Source organism: Protopterus annectens, chromosome 12.part0 (genome assembly GCF_019279795.1).
Source record: "Protopterus annectens isolate FY-2018-M chromosome 12.part0, PAN1.0, whole genome shotgun sequence".
Classification (NCBI taxonomy): Eukaryota; Metazoa; Chordata; order Ceratodontiformes; family Protopteridae; genus Protopterus; species Protopterus annectens.
Window position 1 is genome coordinate 142,952,061 of NC_056746.1, and position 19,694 is coordinate 142,971,754.

General features: G+C 39.6%; 1 protein-coding gene across 3 annotated transcripts in view; it reads left to right on the plus strand.

Moving 5' to 3' along the window:
* The window catches only part of MYH11 (myosin heavy chain 11), a 547,944-nt gene that overhangs the window by 397,163 nt on the left and 131,087 nt on the right, over positions 1-19,694 (plus strand). For all 3 annotated transcript variants that reach the window (XM_044089163.1, XM_044089164.1, XM_044089165.1), the window contains one exon: positions 14,230-14,353. In XM_044089163.1, coding sequence (XP_043945098.1) covers positions 14,230-14,353 — 124 coding nt within the window. The remainder of the gene's footprint in view (positions 1-14,229; positions 14,354-19,694) is intronic.

The following is a 19,694-nucleotide window of genomic DNA, read 5'->3' on the forward strand; positions in this document are numbered from 1 at the left end:
AGGACAAACCAAGGACGATTTTGATTGCACCAGACTGGCCACGCCAACACTGGTACCCCTTCTTGCGCAGTGTGTCACTGTTGGCCCCATGGCACCTGCCTCAGACTCCTACGCTATTGTCTCAGCAGGAGAACCAGATTTTACACCCTCAGCTTCAAACACTGAACCTAGCAGCCTGGCTAATTACCTAATCTCTCCTTTACCATCCCTCAGTAAACCAGTAATGGATATCATTTTAGAGGCAAGGAGGCCTAGTACTAGAAAATCTTATGCTGAAAAATGGAAAAGATTCTGTGCCTGGAACCAATCTCAAGGGATGAGCACAGCAGTGCCCAATTTACCTCAGATTTTACAATACTTAACTGAGATGCTTCACAAGGGCCTGTCTTTCTCCTCCATCAAAATTCATGTCTCAGCCATTTCAGCTCATAACACAGAACCCCCCCCCTTCTCTCATCCATTGCTCAAACAGTTCCTCAGAGGGGCCAAAAATTTATGACCACCCAGGGGAGCTCCAACTCCAGCCTGGGACCTTAACTTTGTATTGGAAAAACTCACTCTTCCTCCTTTTGAGCCAGCTGCTACTGCAGACTTAAACTTCCTTTCTTGGAAAACAGCTTTCCTTTTAGCAATCACTTCAGCAAGAAGGGTATCTAAATTACAGGCCCTCATGGCAGTGGAGCCTTTCCTCATCTTTCATGTGGACAGGGTGTCCCTCAGGACCAATCCCTCCTTCATTCCCAAGGTGGTATCCAGTGTGGCCCTTAATTAGTACAGTCTTTTGCCAACCTTCTTTCCTAATCCACAGAACAAAGAGGAATGGATACTGCACTCCTTAGATGTGCACAGACAACTTAGATTCTATTTGGACAGGACTAAGCCTCAAAGGAAATCTAACCAACTGCTGGTGGCATTTGCTGCAGTGGGAGAGGGGAAGGCTATTTCAAAGCAAACCATTTCCAAATGGATAGGCCATTGTATTTATTTCTGCTACAAGCACCATGGAAAACCTATCCCACAGGGGATCAGACCCCACTCAACCAGGGCTGCATCTACCTCTACAGCCTTTCTCAGAGGCGTCCCTACCAGGGACATCCTAGAAGCTGCTACCTGGAGTTCTGTACATACTTTCACCAAGCATTTCCATCTGCCAATTTTCTCTAAATCCAGAGCTGGCTTTGCCACTGCAGTCTTGCAGGGCCTTATAGCTGGTCTTAATGCTATCTAAATTCCTCCTCCCATCCTTAGCTTTGGGAATCTACCCAAATGTGATGACTGCAACAGTGAAACACAAAGAACATAGTACAGTTGTGTACACTTACCATAAATGTAGATGTTCGAGTGTATTCACTGTTGCAGTCCTGGTTACCCTCCCTCCAGCCCCCTTACTTCTTTTGGCTATACCTCTACTCTCCTTTACTATGCTCAAAAGCTTTTTGGTGTATTTGCTTTTTTGTTGGAGGCATAACCTTGTATATTTATAGATTTAATTGCTTCCCATTAGGAGGGCACCTGACATCTGGGGCAAGAAAAACTGAGGTAATGACGTTGGCTGCATGTTTTATACCCCTGATGACCTGACATCATGGAAGAAGGGACAGCAACTGACACAGGACCCAAGACTTTGTTAATCAGGCTGACTGAGGGCTACTGCAAGCAGATAACCCAAACGTGATGACTGCAACAGTGAATACACTCGAACATCTACATTTATGGTAAGTGTACACAACTGTACTTTTTCCCCTCTAAGTCGAGAAGCAAAAATAAAAAAAAAAGGCTTCTGACTTTCTGATCAGCAAAAAAAGGTTCCTCTTTTATTAATTGTATCAAACCACTTGCTACAAATATAACAAGCAGCTTGCTACATTCATTGTCTGTAGCACACACTCAGTACTGAAGCTATAGTGCTTCAAGTGCTTCCGTCCTGAATGCATATGCACTGCCAGCATTTGAATGCAAGTATCACACTACCACTGATCGGCATCTACCAATCATAACCCCTGACTCCTTGCACCCTTTGCCCCACTCTAGCTATGCTACTTCTTTCGCAAGCTTCCTTTTAGCAAAACAAAAGATCATACCCACAAATTTCAAAAGATGAAACTTCACTACTCCCATAAACAAAAAGTGCATTATTAACAAATTTTAACCCTGCTTTAGGATATGACAGTCTAAAAATTGTAAACTTGATATTGGAATTAATAGTTTATTCCACACATTAGGAATGTAAACATCCTCATATTGAACTATTTTATGCATATTATATGATAAAATGCTGACTGCTTTTCTGAACTGAAAAAATATATAGTTCAAGTAATATAGCTTCTGGAAATCATTTTTTAGACAAAGTCTGTGTTATCTGGCACCTGTAAAAGATTATCCAAAATCCCTTCAATCCTTTTAATATCCTTGTCTGTGATAACATCCCATTGAAACCAGCATCTCCTTTAGATGTTTGGGCATCTGGCTAGACCAATCACTAAACTTCCTTGAGTGCAAAGAAAAGTTGAGAGCTACTTTTCTAGGCCAATAAAATACCTCAGTTCCTCTCTCATCCAGCAAGGGCTGCTATAGGAAAAGGCATCCTTCTTGACCAACCTGAGTATGACTTCTTCTTTTTTGCATCTGCCTATGTCAAAAATGCTGCCAGCTTTCAGACCCTCTTCAATAAAGTATGTTGATTCATAGTTAACTCACCATGGAATAAACACCACTGTCTTGCTCTTTCAAAGGCAGTGGCTTCCAGTACATACCATACCAAATCTTCTTCTCAGTTTCTTATTCTTCAAAATACTCAAACTCGACATCCTCTCCCCTCTCTCTTCCAAACTTTTTACTGCCACTCAAACCTCTAACCTAATAAGCTGAGCCCAATCTGGTCCCTCCCTATAAACCTCATTTCTCAGACTGCAGTCTGTTAGCCATTACTTCTCTGTATTGCCCCAAACTATGGCAGTCACTTCCTCCTGATTTAATTGATTACACAAAGTACTCCATGTTCAGGCTACAATTCAAACGATACTTATTAAAACAGTTTGAATGTAACTCAAATCTCTATCTAAAGAATATGTCACATCAGTGGCGTAACTACATTAGAAGCACCCTGAGGCAAACTTTTCCTAGGCGCCCCAACCCCCCCCCAGGAACCGAAGCCATTGAGATGACCGAAGCCAAAGAAATCACATATAGTAATGTTCGACCTATGACACTGGCATAAACAATTATAAAACAGTACATTATACAGATAACAGAATGTGAATTGTACCTCCATTGTTCAATCCTACTTCTAGAATGACTTCTTGGACTTTTATCAGCAAAACTATCAATGATCCTTCTTCCTTCCTGTATTCTGGAATTCTGCAGCTCAAGGATTCTTTAAAATGTTATCTATAAATGACCTAGAAATAGCCTTTAATTTAACTAGTTAGTGTTGATCTGACAGAATATTATGGATTGCATAATCAAATTTATGCCTTTCTCTGTAAATACCTGATTTTGTGATTACTTGAATCTAACCATCACTGATACATTTATTAAAATATTTTTATTTATATTATACTTACAAATATATTTATGTGCAAATAAGTTAACCAAGGGTAACCACAATCAGAGTGTTTGTATATATGTATATATATATATATATATATATATATATATATATATATATATATATATATATATATATATACGCTGGTGAGCCTTATGAGAGAGACAGAGCCCTATTTACAGAGGGACCTAGGGAATAATTTTAAAGAACAGTTTTAATGCATACAAATAAGAATAAATAAAATGAAGAAATGACAGCAATGTGTTGTGAGCAACCACAAACATTATCTGGCAAGAAAAAAAAAACAGCAAAATGTGATGTTTTATTTATAAATAACGGTTATTAAGTTATAATAAAGCATGCCTGGGTGTGATATGCCTGGATTTATTCGTGTTGGTGTGGTTTGGTGGGTTTGGCTAAGTTAAGCCGGCCAAATAAGCACAAAGATGGTAAAGTAAGCCTTACCTACCCCCATCCAGAAGTGGATTATTATTATGCTATATAATTTATTTAAAAAAAAAAAAATACTTACTTTTCTTAAAAAATGGAATTGTATAATGCCCATGCCCCCCTTCCGCAGCTGTCCTGTTTTCGCGTAGTTCTAATGTACTGCACATTGCTTTTCACAAAGTTAAAATAGTTAAAGAGTTTAAGATAGTTTAAAAAAAAAAAAAAGATCTTCTTCCTCTCTACTCTTTTGCTTTTTTTTTCTTGTCATGCTCCGTTGGGCTTAACATACATAATTAAATTACAGCACTCTTTCTTTTCTTCTCCATTGCTTTTCAGGGTGACTTACACTAATGGAAATAGTCGGCTAATCGGACCTTTAATAACTCTTTTTTTTCTCCTATGACAAAACATGCAAAAAAACTAAAGTAAAAACCTACATTCAAACACAACACAAATAAAAAACTAAATAAAAATACCATAAAAACACAAATAAAAAGTCTACTTGGGGGGATGCAAGCCCCTCATTCTATCTTGCTCTCAGTAGTTTCCTTGCTTGGCATGGCATTCGTTTTTGCCAGAAAGTTTTATAGTCCTTTTTTATAGTCCTTTCCTTATAATGTTTGGGTTTTCTTCTTCTTCTTAAATCTCTTTTCTTTTTGCTCTATCTCTCTTTCTCTCCTTCTCACACATGGCACCTGCATCTTTAGATATTCTACCTGTGGCATTGCTCAGCCTTGGCAATAAGTCACTTCTTTAGCCCCCAAAGTTCTACCATCTGATACAGCTCCATCCATCTATGGCACTGACTTGGTGATATGTTTTCCATCTTGATTGATTCCATTATCTATGCAATTAAACACATTATTTAAATCATTTTTTTTTTTTGATTTTTTTTAGGTAAAATTTTTTTTTTAACAGATATACAAAAACTGACAAAAAGCTATAGTATGGAAGTTGTGGAAAACTGACTGCAAGCTATTGTGGGACTTACAGTCAGTCTGCTTAGTTATACAGTGATTTAAGTGCATGCTAATTAAGTAGTGCATGCTAAGTGCATGTGGCAATAAAAAATTACTAGTGGCTATACAGCCAAAGAGATAAAAACTACACAAAATACACTAGAAGCAATAGAAGGTCACACTAAGCAAGCAATCTATCCATAAAGACACAACAACTACTGTTTTTATTTAAAGACATACTGGGACCCTGATGATTCAGTGTAACAACAACACATCTGTTTTTTATGGAATTTTTCATGTATATTTCATGTTGTGAAAATGGAAATGTGTATGTACCAGATGCACAGTCACACAGTAGGTAAAAAATGGTGTTATCTTGAGAGCACTAAAAAACAAAGAAAACTTATGCTAAGCAAAAACAAAAAATTAAAATCAATTTTATATAAATGGGACTACATAACAGAAAACGGGTGATATGGTTTCTACGGGGTTGTTAGTTTGAACAACTTTGACTCAAACAACTTTACTGCTGCTCATTAGGTTACTCATAAGGCCAAGAGAGATGAGGCAAATATTTATTATTATTTACTTTTATTTTATTTCACTCACTACCACATACTAACATACTACATCATACATGTAGTACAAGTCTCTGACAACTATTCAACAAGGGTAATCACTCTATTGCTCACTGGCTGTACTCAGGACACTAGAACACAAGAGAAAAAAATGCATTACTTCGATTTACTGTGGAAAGAACAAGAAATTAAGATTTGAAAATTTAAATTGTGAAGTGTTTGCATTTAAAGCTTTTAATAATTATATTTAACCACAACACCATTTCAATGTTTGCTGCATATGTGTCCATACCATTTGCCCCCAGGAGAGGTGAACCCCACACACACACACACACACACTCTAAGTCTGAACACCCTGATCCACACACATCTCACACTCACACCCTGTCTGTCCATCATGTCCATTTTTCAGTTCATTTCGCGGGACTCGCACGGTCGTGAGTTGAGTAGAGGTCGTCCGAGACCGAGAAAACCGCAAATAGTCCCCTCCACTCCATTTTTTTGGTTCCCACTCAACTTGATAAAGTGACCACTGCCTAAATGATTTCTAGTACACCCGGCCCCTGACTACTATACCTACTTAAAAAAAAAAAAAAAAACTATTTTTTTTAATTAAATGCCCCGCCCCTGCCCAAAGTGCCCCCACACTTGGCCCTTCTGAGGCAATTGCCTCACTTCGCCTCTGGTAGTTACGCCACTGTGTCACATAAATCAATATATCCAACTGATATTTCTTTTAGCTCCCATATTCACTCATCCTTAACAGTGATTCAGCTTACTGCACCATTATTGCTCTAAACCCACTACACATATATTCTAATCCCCTCTTGCATCTCACTGGTCTCTGTTAGCTTTCTTAATCTAACTACTACCCATATCTCCACCACTTCTACCTCCTTACTTTAACTGTATTTCCCTTTTCTATTTAATTATGCAAGTGTAAATATATTTGGTTTCTTAGATCTTCTGTCTATATATTCTTTGTCAGATTATCTGTGCTTACTCATAAGTGTAAACCATTGTTAATTACATATTGTTTTGTTACTTTATCATGTAACCTGGGCTGAGCCTTTAATTGGTTATTGATCAATTTTCTACCCTGATAAACAAATTTAAATAAATAAAACCCAAAGTAATATAAGAGGGGCACTTTGATGACCTGTAAAGTGAGATGATGAGTAACTTACTGTCCTCTGACTAGTGTTACTGCTAATAGTCTTCTGTTCTTCTTACTGCCTGAATTCACTTTTTTACATTTTAAATGTGCGTTGGGTGGAGTTTGATCATTTTTTAAATGTATTCTTCTCATTTGGAAAGTAATAAAAGTGATCAATTTCATGTCATTTTCAAGCTGTCTTGCAGTAAGTTCTGCAAAATCAGGGACAGTTGAGAGCTACTCTAGGTAAAAATCAGTAAGATGAAAAAACTGCAGAAAGAGGAATAAGAAAAATGCTTCATTCATAAATTTTCCTTTTCAACCATCTCCTAAAAGATTTTCTAATTAGTACTCTGAACAGTGTTTGAAATGCTTTTTGATATAACTCTCAAGGTGAAGAAGAGATTATGTAGCATTCTTTGATATCTGTTAGTGAATAACATGTATTTTCTAAGTTATATTATATAAATCAATAAATAAATAATGCATGATTAATAAGAACTATGTAACATGGAGTAGGGTTGAATACATCGGAGCTATAACCTCCGTGGTCTTGGATGTGATGACCCTATTTATGAGATGCACAATGTAGAATGCTTTTCTTACCACTATGGACACATGGTGATCAATGTTTAGATTACTATCAACCTATGTTCCCAAGTCTCACACCACTTAGTTTGAGCTTAGAGGGGTGCTATCTATATCATAATTAGCAGAGGCTACTTCTTTGCCAAAGGATATAATGAGACATGTTTTTGCCTTATGTTTTAATCCATGAGTTTGTCACCAATCATTTGTCTGCGTCAGCCCTTTCTGTAATATGCTAATATCATTGGGGACTCTATAACTGCACTCAGTTTACAGTCATCTGTAAACTTGGTAAGCCACAGGCCATATACCTTCACCTGGACTTCAGAGAAATAGATTCCAAACAGTAGAGGGCCCAGCAGAGATCCTTGTGGTACCCCACTGGTAACTTGTCTACTGGTGGAGGTGAACTCACAATCTTTGACAGTGTGCATTCTGTCAGTGAAGCAGTTTGCTACCCATCTAGTAATGTATGGGTTAATCCCCAACTATGAGAGTTTCCCTATGATGCCTGAATGGGGGATTGTGTCAAAGGTCTTGGCTAAATCAAGATAGGTGGTATGTACTGTTTTGCCCTCATCCAGGGCTTTAGTAATATTCTCAAAGAAGTCCACTTGGTTTAATAAGCAAGATCTTCCCTTGATGAAAACAAACTTGGTCGGGTAAAAGGAGTGAAGGTCACTCGTGTTCTTGTGAATAAGGTCCACAATGATTCTTTCCATGGCCTTGCTGATAAAGCTGGTTAGACTTATGGGTCAATAGTTCCCAGGGGCAGTTGATGGACCACCATTGTGCAAGGGGATTACTGTTGCTGTTCTCCACTTTGCTGGGACAAAGCCAGTTGTCAGCTATGGTTAAACAGAGTGCCAAGTGGTTCTGCTAGGTCTTGTTTCGGATTGTTTAGTAAGCAGCCTGGAATGCTATCTGGTCCCACAGAGGCCATTATTTTGGTCTTGGAGAGTGCTTGTATGACCTGTTCTTTGGAGATAGTAGAGGACTGGTGTCAGGAATGCTTTGGGGTATGTCTGGTGAACACAAGGGAGTGAAGTTATTGCCAAATCTGTCAGCTAGCAGGTTGGCAACTTCCTCAGGTTCAGTGTGAGTGGTACCATCCACTATAAGTTTAGCATACATTCCCTTTTAGCTTTCAGATGTAACCAAATAATGCCTTATCATTGTCTTTAGCTAGGGATGCTAATTTAGACTTGTAGCTAGCCTTAGAAGACTTAAGATACCTGATTTGATTTTTCAGATTGTGAAGGGTATTCTTCCTCTTTTAAGTAAATTCCCTCCTGTTCTTAGATATCAGTTTCTTTCTTTTGTTATTTAACTTATTACTTACAGTCCACCAGGGTAGCTTGCTTTTTGGGAAGACCTGGTTTTGTTCCTGTTGGGTACACCTACGTTAATGCATTTGCTTAAGTGGCTATATAGAGCATTTGTGTATTTCTCTGCATAGGGGTCATTGTTGTATGTTAGCAGGGGCTTTGAAACTTTTTATACCATCACTTAGTGGGCAATAGTTTGCTTTGGATAAATTTTTCATTTTATCTACTCCTGTGGGGGTGTCAGGTTTGATCTTTACTTCAAACAAGACAGATTTATGGTCTGATCTTGCCAGGGAGGGCAACACACAGGGGGTAGTGCAGTGACCCCCCCCCCATGTTAATGAGCACTAGGTCCAGGACATTTGAGCCCCTTGTGTGGATGTGGACCAACTGTTCCAGGCCAATTGAATTAATAAAGTCCAGGAACCTCATAGCGATCACATTTATGCTCATGTAAGTCACCCAGTAGATGAAAGGATAGTTGAAATATCCCATGACCAAGGCATTTGGCTGCATACTGAGAGACTCTAGCAAGTCTGGGTAGGTGGTGTGCTTTTCCTGGTTTATGGTAGGGGACCTATAACTAGCAATGATGTGGAGCGGTATTTTACCTATAGTTAATTGGATCTGGAGTAGCTCAAGACAGTTGTACTGTTTCACCACTCTCGAGGTTTATTTAGATTTAATGAAGATGGATACACCTCCACCTCTGGTTCTTTCATGCTTGTTTTGGGGTCTGAAAGTGTGAAAGGCATTGTAGCCTTGTATGGCCGGGGTGCATGCAGTGGCCTTGAACCAAGTCTCAGTGACAGCACAAACCTTAGCATCTTCCATGATGAAGATTTCTTCCAGGGAGTGCAGTTTACTGTTTAAGCTCCTAGGATTAAGCAGCATGACCTTGAGTTTGTCTTTAATGGATTTCTTTACATCGGAAATTTTACTGCTTGGACATTGTCTAAAAAAGGCACCATCTCTTGCAAAGCAGTGTGGACTGTTGATCATCCCTTTCCAAACAGACAGACAGTGGATCCCCCTAGAGTGATACCAGAAGCTAAGCCAATTATTGACATCAATCATTTTTTGTCTGTTTTGTGGCATCATTCTAGGTAAAGATAGAATGCTGCTTAGGGCTAGGGACATACCTCCCTGGGATACATAATCTGAGAGTTCAATCATGTCTTTCTTCATATAGTCCAGAGAGGTACATCTCAAGTCATTTACACCAACATGTACTATGATTGAGTCATAATGGTACTTGTTACTGAGTGACTTGAGTGTGTGCATGATTTGATGGATCCTGGCACCTGACAGGCAGCTGGCCGTGCCCTTCTTGTTTAACCTGATGAGGGGGACATCTGTATGTCTCACTGTTGAGTTGCCTGTGACCAGAACATTAGATTTTTAGGTGTTTTGCTTTAGGGGCTTAATTGCTTAGACATTGATATGTTTGTTGTTATGTGTAGTGGTTGAATCTGTCCTTGTACCAGTATGTGTATGTATTTTGCACTTGGGAGGTCTCTGGTCTTTTGGTGGACTCTTAGTGAGTACCTCTGGGTATGTGGATTTATGTGGCCTTTTGGTGGACTCTTAGTGAGTACCTCTGGGTATGTGGATTTATGTGGTCTTTTGGTGGACTCTTAGTGAATACCTCTGGGTATGTGGATTTATGTGGCTTGACCTTATCTTGTGTGAGAGAGGAGCTGTGTGTGCTGACAACCTGTTGTATGTCTTGTATATTGTTATGTGAGAGGACTGATTCTAATCTCACTGTATAGTTACATCTCTCACATGCTGTGTTTGTTTGCTTTAGGAGCAAGTGGCTGACAGTATACATGAGGCAATTACTGCATTGCCTCAGGATGTCCATGTCAATCAGGTTGGCTGAGGAAGTGGTAGGAAACTGTCCGCCTATTATGGCAGGTATATAATGCAGTAACTAGTGGGGATGGGCAGGCTGGACTGGGATTTGCTTGTGAGACTAACAAGGGCAGCTATTCCGTGGAAGTCTAGGGGTGGAACATTGTGTCACCATCTCAGAATGCACAGCTGAGTTGCTCACTGGGTAGCAGTGTGCAACTGCATTGCTCCCAGACAGGAAGTAGAAGGTTGTCTAGCAGATATCAATGGAAAATTGTGTTTCTAAGTGTTTGCATCTATAAATGGCAGGGCTAAACACAAATTAACCAAAAGGAAAGCCCAAATCTCAGCCTTTTTCCAGTAATCCTCAACTCAGATGGGTTCTGGCCTACACTCTTCTACCACAAGGGTGCAGGAGGGCCCTCTTAATGTAGGTTGCCTGGTTTTAGTGCTCAAGTAATACCAAACAGCCTAGATTCAGCAAATCTGAATCTAGCCTATGCAATGAAATACAGAAGTACTAGAAATTCAAAGTGCAGAAAAAACAGTCACAGCAGTAAAAACAGCAAAAATGAACAGCAATTAATCAAAATGCAGTTAAAAAAAGTGCAATGCAAGCTTACAATACACTTATTTTTAGCTGAACAAAGTGGATGCCTTGGAGTAAACTGTATAGTTGCAGGAACCATAATATTGGCTTTAACAACATAGAGAGACCAATATTTTACTTCTGATGTATGCTGTTACCGAAACGATGTACATAATTCAGTTTCAGTTTGCTCTTTTAGATATCATGCATGGCCATTAACTAAAAACCTTTACAGTGAGCCTTTTTTTAAGTTTAAAGATTAAGAAGTCTGTCTCTAAATGTGTGCAAGGTTGCTCTTTCAGTTAAGGGAAGACAGCCTGCTAAATGTATACAATGATGCACTTATCTGTAGCACTCCAGCATATTTTGAGCTATTAGTAGCCTTGTACTGTCAAGACTCTGATCCAAAGACTAAAATAGGATGGACATATTAATGTATGGAGATGAGAATATTCTTAGTAAATTGAATTAAAGCCTCGTCTTTGGTGTTAGATGTTTTGTGACCTTTAAGCTACTTGAAGGTGAGATGCTGTTTTCTTGTAGATTAGATTGGTGTGAGATGTTTTCTTGTTGATTAGATCAGTGTGACAGTTGAAGCTGAGAGTGGGATATAACCACAGAACAAGGTACTCAAAGACAGCAACATGAGAAATGCCACTGCTGTGCAGGGTATCAAGGCTGGAGCGGGGAAATTATGGCATTGTCCTCTTGGACAGGTCATTCTGTGAGTTTCTGCAGTACCAGCCTCAAGATGCATACAAGTATCTCTGTTCCACACCTTCTAGATATCGTCCTGTAGTATCCTTTGAATGTTGGGCATATATCAACTTGAGGTGAACAGGACTATGGGTAGTTATCTCATTTATACAAACAACAAAGAAAAAGGTGCCTAAAACTGGGCCCTGGTAAAACCCTAACAATATGTAATCAGAAGCCAAGAAGGTATTCTCAGATATAACATTTGTTGTCATTGTGGAAAGGAAAGTACTAAACTGGCTGTGAGACTTTTTCCCAAGGTCAGCTTTTTAATGCCAACACATAAATGACTTATACGGGTGTGGCCCCGGTGGGTGTTGTCCCCTCACAGCAAGAAGTTCTCTGGTTCAATTCTCGGTCGGGGGGGGGGGCCTTCTATGCAGAGTCCTCCTTGAGGTCACGTGGGTTTCCTCCAGGTGCTCTGGTTTCCTTCCACATTCTAAAGACATGTAGTATGTGGATTGGGCACTCTACTTTGACTGTAGGTGAGAGTGTGTCTGCAAGTGAGGGTACGAATGAATTACCATGGCAGGGTTAGCCACCCAGTGGTGTAAAACCTTGGCTCAAGATGATTGTCACTGCTGAAGTGACACCCTGACCCCATGTGCAAAATCTGGAAAGGGGTTGAGGATGTCTGGATGGATGGATGAATGGAGTTCACCATGTCACATGATTTCTTTAAGTCAAAAAAGACAGCACCACCGAATATGCCTTCCCCCATACTGGAATAAATGGGAATGACAACGTTAAGTAAGACAATATTTTTGATATTGTCACAAGGTGGCATTTCACTAAAAGGAAATATTTAGAGGTTCCCTTACATTTTCCTGAGTCTCAATTACATGAAGGTTCAACCAGATGAAAACAGTGGTCTAGCCTCCAGCTAGTGAAAATCTTCCAAAATACAATTTCTTGCAAGGAGCAATCCCCCCGTGCCCATGTAAGGGACTTTACCACATCACTTGTCTTACTTAAACATACTAAGTTTACAGTCACACAGCCACAGAAAAAAGACAAAACACCATGCACAAAGAACCCCTTCCTGCACACAAAACAGAAATCACACTGATAGCGATATTTCCTGTAACAAATAGCAATCAGTAAGGTCAACACTGGCACATTTAATTCGCCATTCTGAAGATCATCTACTTAACATTGAACAAACACTAGGCTAATATCTTAACATATGTACTCAAGCAAAAAATAAATCAATTTTTGGCCAGAATGGAGAAGTCTGATGTGGGTCTATAAAAGAGTAAATTGTAGGAAGGTGGGCTGTTTGGGAGTGATATGATTATTACATGTTTGCAGGCCAGCCAGAAGAAGGGGGGGGGGAATAATGCAAAGTGTATGAAAGTGAAGAGCTTGGCAGTAAATGGGGAAGCCAGTTTAAGGACAGAGACTTATAAAAGATCTGCAAAAACATGCATGTGTTAATTAAACAGGAGTTTTTTTTATTAATTGTGATCTTACAGATTAGGAAGTGTGTAAGAAATGAGTTATCATATCCATTAAGTAGTGTACTTAAAGGGTAAGGAATTGAATGCAGGAGATGTATTGGAGTTAGTGAATGAACAGTGTATAAAACATTTGCAGATATTATAAGTAAAATTGCAGAGTATGACCTATCAAAAAGCATGGTTAAGATGGCAGACTGTTTTCACTGTCTGCAATAATAGGACTGATATTCTATCATATAAGTACGTAGGAAACCAAAGGAGACTTTGATTGCTGGATCCAGAAGTGTTTGGATTTGGGTACTTTTATATGGATTTTGCAAGTGTATCTTAAATCCTCAAATAGTTTGTGGATAATTTTTTCTCTTTCCACATTTATTCCTTTCCTGAAATGCTAATCTGAGTTCAGTGGAAAGCAATGAATGGTTAATTCCATAAATTCTTTGTGTGATAACTGGGAATAATTGATTCTGAAAGGAAGTTAGCATTACATTTAGGAGATATAGACCAAGAACTCCACTGGCCTAGTAGTACTGAGAAGTTTATACAGATTAAGGTATTAAGATGTTCAGGTGTTTTGTTTTTTTTTCGGGGGGGGGGGGCTACTGTACCTATGTAAGTTAGTCTACAATGTTTAAAGGACGTAAGGATTTAGACATTTTATAGATGTAGCAACAGATAAAACATAAATCCTCATATATATTTCAGACTATAAAGCAGACATGATAAGAATTTAACAATGAAAAGGGGTTTTATAATGCAAAAAATTCAATACAAAATATAACAGATAAGTCATTGCACTGAAGTATAATTGATAGCTTTTCTAAAATTCAGTGTGCAAATTTATGTTCATTGTGTGTTTTGTTGCTTACTTAATTTCAGTTTATTTCAGATCTGTTTTTTTTTTAAACCTGAAAGAAAAATGAATGTGAGGCCTACTTATTATATGCTATACTCTTAACAGGAAAGGAAACTTCTGGAAGAGAGAGTGTCAGATCTTACAACCAACCTTGCTGAAGAGGAGGAGAAAGCCAAGAATTTGACAAAACTAAAGGCAAAACACGAGTCCATGATTTCTGATCTAGAAGGTATGCTTAGAGTTATTAAATTTTACTTACTGATACAAATACCCTTTCAAGATTCAAAGCACAACACAATGCGCAAAAATGCTTGCACAGCTTATGTTGTATACACAGATAAAGGTCAGAGATAATGCAAATTAAAAATAAATCAGGCAGACTAGTATAACAACATATAGACACTGCCAATAATAGGATGGCTGGTGAAGAGGGAGAAAGCCCTCACCACAACCCAAACAACCCAGGATAAGTTAGTGGCCTGAACAATGCAAGAGCCACATGGGAAGGGAAGGGGGGCAGTGAGTTGCCGATGCTAATTTACCCATCCTAAAGGGAGGAAGGTAATCTAGTGTGCTGCATAACTGACAGCCAAGGGAGGGTGCATGTTTCTGGGAAGGCAGCATGAAAGGATGAGATTTACATGTTCACCAAACAGCATATTCCATTAGTAGGGGTTGCACATGAACAGAAGTATTCATGCGGCAATGGGGCATGTCATTGTAAACAATAGGTGATAAAGAATACTGAACACCCTCCTATGATTGTAGAAATGGTATCCCCAAGCATTGTAAACAACAGGTGATAAAGAATACTGAACACCCTCCTATGACTGTAGAAATGGTATCCCCAAGCATTGTAAACAATAGGTGATAAAGAATACTGAACACCCTCCTATGACTGTAGAAATGGTATCCCCAAGCATTGTAAACAATAGGTGATAAAGAATACTGAACACCCTCCTATGACTGTAGAAATGGTATCCCCAAGCATTGTAAACAATAGGTGATGAAGAATACTGAGCACCCTCCTATGACTGTAGAAATGGTATCCCCAAGGAAAGCAAAGATGGTGGCCAACAGGTTTGAAGGAGAAAAGTGCCAGAAAAAACTTACCAATGATTAGGTAAACACAGTAAAATATTTTCTTTTATCATGAGGTTTAGGTATTAAGGTAACATCTATAAAACAAAACATGAGTACATGACATGTATTTGTGTCACACTGATAAGCTAGGACTGAAAAGAAACTAGGAGCGTATTTTCATTTAATTAGAGGTTGGGTTAGATGGCGTTGATGCAACAAGGACTGCATATACAAGAGTGAAACATTGTCCCTAAGACACCAAGAACAGTAAAAGTGACACAGCTACATGTTTTGGGAGTTAGCACCAAAACAGCAGTATTCGCATATTCCATATTTCCCTAATGACTTCACTAAATACTTTCTCCAAATTCTCCAGGAATGTAGAACTAACAAGTAGCACATATACAAAAAATCTCATACTGTATGACAGATCCAGTTCTCTTTCTCCTTGAACGTCACCCCTCTAAAAAGAAATTGCATGGGAAAAAATAAATAAAATAATGGTCCTACAGGTGGAAAACATAGACTGAAGGTTGAGGGAAGAAGAACCAAATTTTAAAAATAAGCAAATAAAGCCATAGCTTAACCGCTACATGGGTAAAACATTATTTGTGTACAATATGTCATTGTTGTTTACATAAACTCTCTGGTTCACTTCATATGTCTCTATCTGTACTAGGACAACTGTGAACTGTAAGTTTATGGTACAGATTGATGGTGGGTAAGTTTACGTGTGCCCCTCTTATTTGTTGTAGTGCTGTTTTTTTGCATATCCTTATATTTCTACCAAGTCTATTCCTGTTGTTGTATTTGTTGTGTTTCTGATGTAAATAGAGCTTTTAAATTTGATTTACTTTATTTACTTTTTTGTATCTTATTTTTTTATTTATTTTATTTATTTATTTATGTATTTTTATTTACTTTTTTGTATCTTATTTTTTATTTATTTTTTATTTATTTATTTATTTATGTATTTAAATTCATTATAACTCTCTTCTAATGTTTGCATATTCTAGTCCAGAAGCAGTCCTCACCCTGGAGGACACAGACATTTGTGCAGTTGCGGAGACCTGGTTCAGGGCTGTGGGGATTACCCCAGCCATACCAGGTTACACTTCCTCCTTCCACATGTTCAGGCCACAAACTGAAGGGCAAGAAAACTAAAGGAGGTGACATATCAATGTTCATCAAAGATATATACACCTCCAGATTTGTCAGACAGTATGATGCCCTGGAGATATTTCAGGTGCAGTTGGCTGTTGGTAGGACACATATTCAAGTCATTGCCAGCTACAGAACCCCCTCCATAAAATCAGAAGACCCATTCTGCCTATTTAGATCTACCTGAGTCTATCAAGATACATCTTAACACCATAGTTTTGGGCAACTTTAATTACCTGAGCATTGACTGGGTGTATTGCTTGTGCTCAAATTCACTTGCCCAAAGGTTCCTCAACTTTGTCATCTCCAGAGCCCTAGACCAGCTGATTGAAACCCCCATCAGGGGCACCAAAATCCTGGAACTGGTGCTTGCAAATATGGGAGACCACTGTAGCTCCCCCACTGTGGTTCATTTCTGGTGAAATCTGACCACAAGTCAGTCTTGTTTGAGGTAACTATTACACCTGGCCCTCCCCTGCTGGCAACTGGACTAAGAAATGTCTCCAAGGCAGATTGTGGCCTTTTATGGGATGGTATAGATAGCTCCATTGCACCTCTCCGCTCAGACTGAACCAGTAACTACAATGAGCTCTACACCAATGCCCTATACAAGCACCTGTATAACTGCATTGACTCGGCAGTACCTGTTAGGACCAAGGCAAGCTTTTCAGGGAAGGGCAGACCTGCCTGGTGGGTAGCCACCATTAACAGGCTTTACAGTAAAGGGAAGAAACTGCTATCCAGGAGTGAGAGGGAGTTGGCTGTAGGCTGGGGATATTCCCTCCTCAGCTTAAATAAGCAAGATGGACTTATTGTGAAGTCCTCCAAGGCAAACTATGAATCCAAGTTGGCTTCCTCAACCAGGGACACCCATAAGGTGCTTTTTGGTTGCATCCGTAAACTGAAGGGTAAGGCTCAGATTTGCCCCAAACTGGTAGTTAATGGTAACACATACACTGAGCCAGTCGACATAGCTAACCTGCTAGCCAACAGTTTTGATGAAGACTTCACTTCCCCATCTCCGCCACACATACTTCATGACATCCCTACCACCTGTCCTTTACCTTGTATCGCTAAAGAGCAGGTCATAAGCACCCTCTATAAGGGCAAAAGCACAGCATCTATGGGACCTGCTAACATCCGAGGCTGCATCCTACATGGGCTCAAAGAAGAATCAGCATCACCATTGGCTACTCTTTTCAATCACAGTCTAACCACCAGCTTCATCCCAGCTGAACAGAAAACAGCCACCGTTATCCCCTGCACAAAGGAAGTGCTTCTACTGACCCAGGGAACTATAGACCTATTAGCCTGACTAGCCTTATCTGCAAGGCCATGGAGAGAACCACCGTGGACCTTATCAACAAAGATATAGATCATCTTCAAACACTAAAGCCTACCCAGTTTGGATTTGTCAAGGAGAGATCATGCTTTCTTAAACCTGGTAGACTTCTTCAAGACAGTCACAAGGGCTCTAGACAAGGAGAAATCTGTGCATACAGCCAACCTGGACCTGGACAAGGCATTTGACACTAACCCTCACTCAGGCATCATTGACAAACTCTCTCAGCTAGACATCAACCCTTATGTCATAAGGTGGGTTGCGAACTGACTCCCTGATAGAACCCATTCAGTCAAAATAGGGGAATCCACCTCCAACAGCAGACCTGTTACCAGTGGTGTTCCACAGGAATCGGTCCTGAGACCTCTATGGTTTCGAATCTATTTCTCAGAAGTACAAGCAAAAACTAATGGTCTGTGGCTGACAAAGATTTCTGATGACTGCAAACTGGGAGCTGTCATAGAATCTCCAAATGATGTCAACATCCTTCAAGAATGTCTTACACAAACAAATGATCGGTGCCAAAGTCATGGCCTCAAACTCAATGCAAAAAAATGTATTATCATCCCTTTCGGCAAGAGTGATGTTCCTGCATATTGCCACATCAATGGCAATACCCTAAGTACACACTCAGTGGTGAGAGATCTGGGAACTCAGGTTGACAGCGACCTTACCTTTGATCACCATGTCTCCAGAGTGGTAAGAAGGTCATTCTATATGACTAACCTCATAAGTAAGGGCATTGCCTCGAGAAAAGGTGAAGTTTTCACCTCCCTGTACTCTTTACTCATTAGGCCAATAATTGAGTACAATGCCCCTTTTGGAATGTACCTCTCAAAGCACCTGCAGCAACTGGAGAGACCACAAAGGTTCCTCAAAATGAAAATTCAAGGTCTTCAGCAGCTATCCTATGTGCATCAGCTGAAATCACTGTCACTTTATTATGTTTCATACAGACTACTCAGAGGCGATCTCTACCTTGCATATAAGGCAATCTTTGGCCCCGCTTTTTTGGAAATGCTGCACATAGTGAGTGAGTGAGTGAGTGAGTGAGTGAGTGAGTGAGTGAGTGAGTGAGTGAGTGAGTGAGTGAGTGAGTGGGCGGGTGGGTGGGCGGGTGAGTGGGTGGGTGGGTGAGTGGGTGAGTGAGTGTGTGTGATCCTGTTGGGCATCAGAATTTTCACGTGATGTCAGTTGTTCCTCTCACTAATCACCATTACAGTCGTCCTGTTGTAGGAAAAGATACAGACTTGGGACATACTAGTGGGATGCAGTGCTATCCACTGAAGACCTATTTTCTGGAGTGACTTTTTGTATTTTACTGATTTGGTAGGTAAATAACTCCCTATTGAAATGTAAGCATGCCTACTGCTGATAAGGCAAAAACAAAAACAGGCTGAAAACACAAGAGAAGAGTGAGTCTCGAAAATTGCCCTTCTCCTTTAAACTTCTTTTTGCAGGGGGCAAGCCACCCATGCATCCCCCATATGGGTAGCAAGTCCCCACACACACCCCAAACTTATACATACCAAACTCAGAGATCAACATACCTCAGAGAAATGGGAATATTTTGAGAAATGGCATCTCCATATATGTAAGTTCAATTTCTCAATCATTTGCTCTTCGCATTTCCAGATTCACTCTAGCAGGTCCTGACATTTTAAATGGTTACCAGTTAAATCTTTGATATGGAGGGGAGTTAACAAAGGAGTTGTCATCATGTTATAAAGTGACTGGCTGGCTGGCTTCCTTCTGTCTTCCACCCCATCCTCATATGTACAGATACTGATTTATATTGAAAAATGTTGTTAAGACCCTGGTTTGAGTCCTTAAAAGGTTTAATCCTTTGGAAGGATATATACTGTGCCACTGGTTCAAAGCAACCTCCCCCAATCTAGAGTACACTGATTAGGGTGCTGCAAAGTGTAGAGAAAAAAGCGTAGCTAATCTTGATTCTGCTGTGTCTCTGGATAAGGAAATGAAC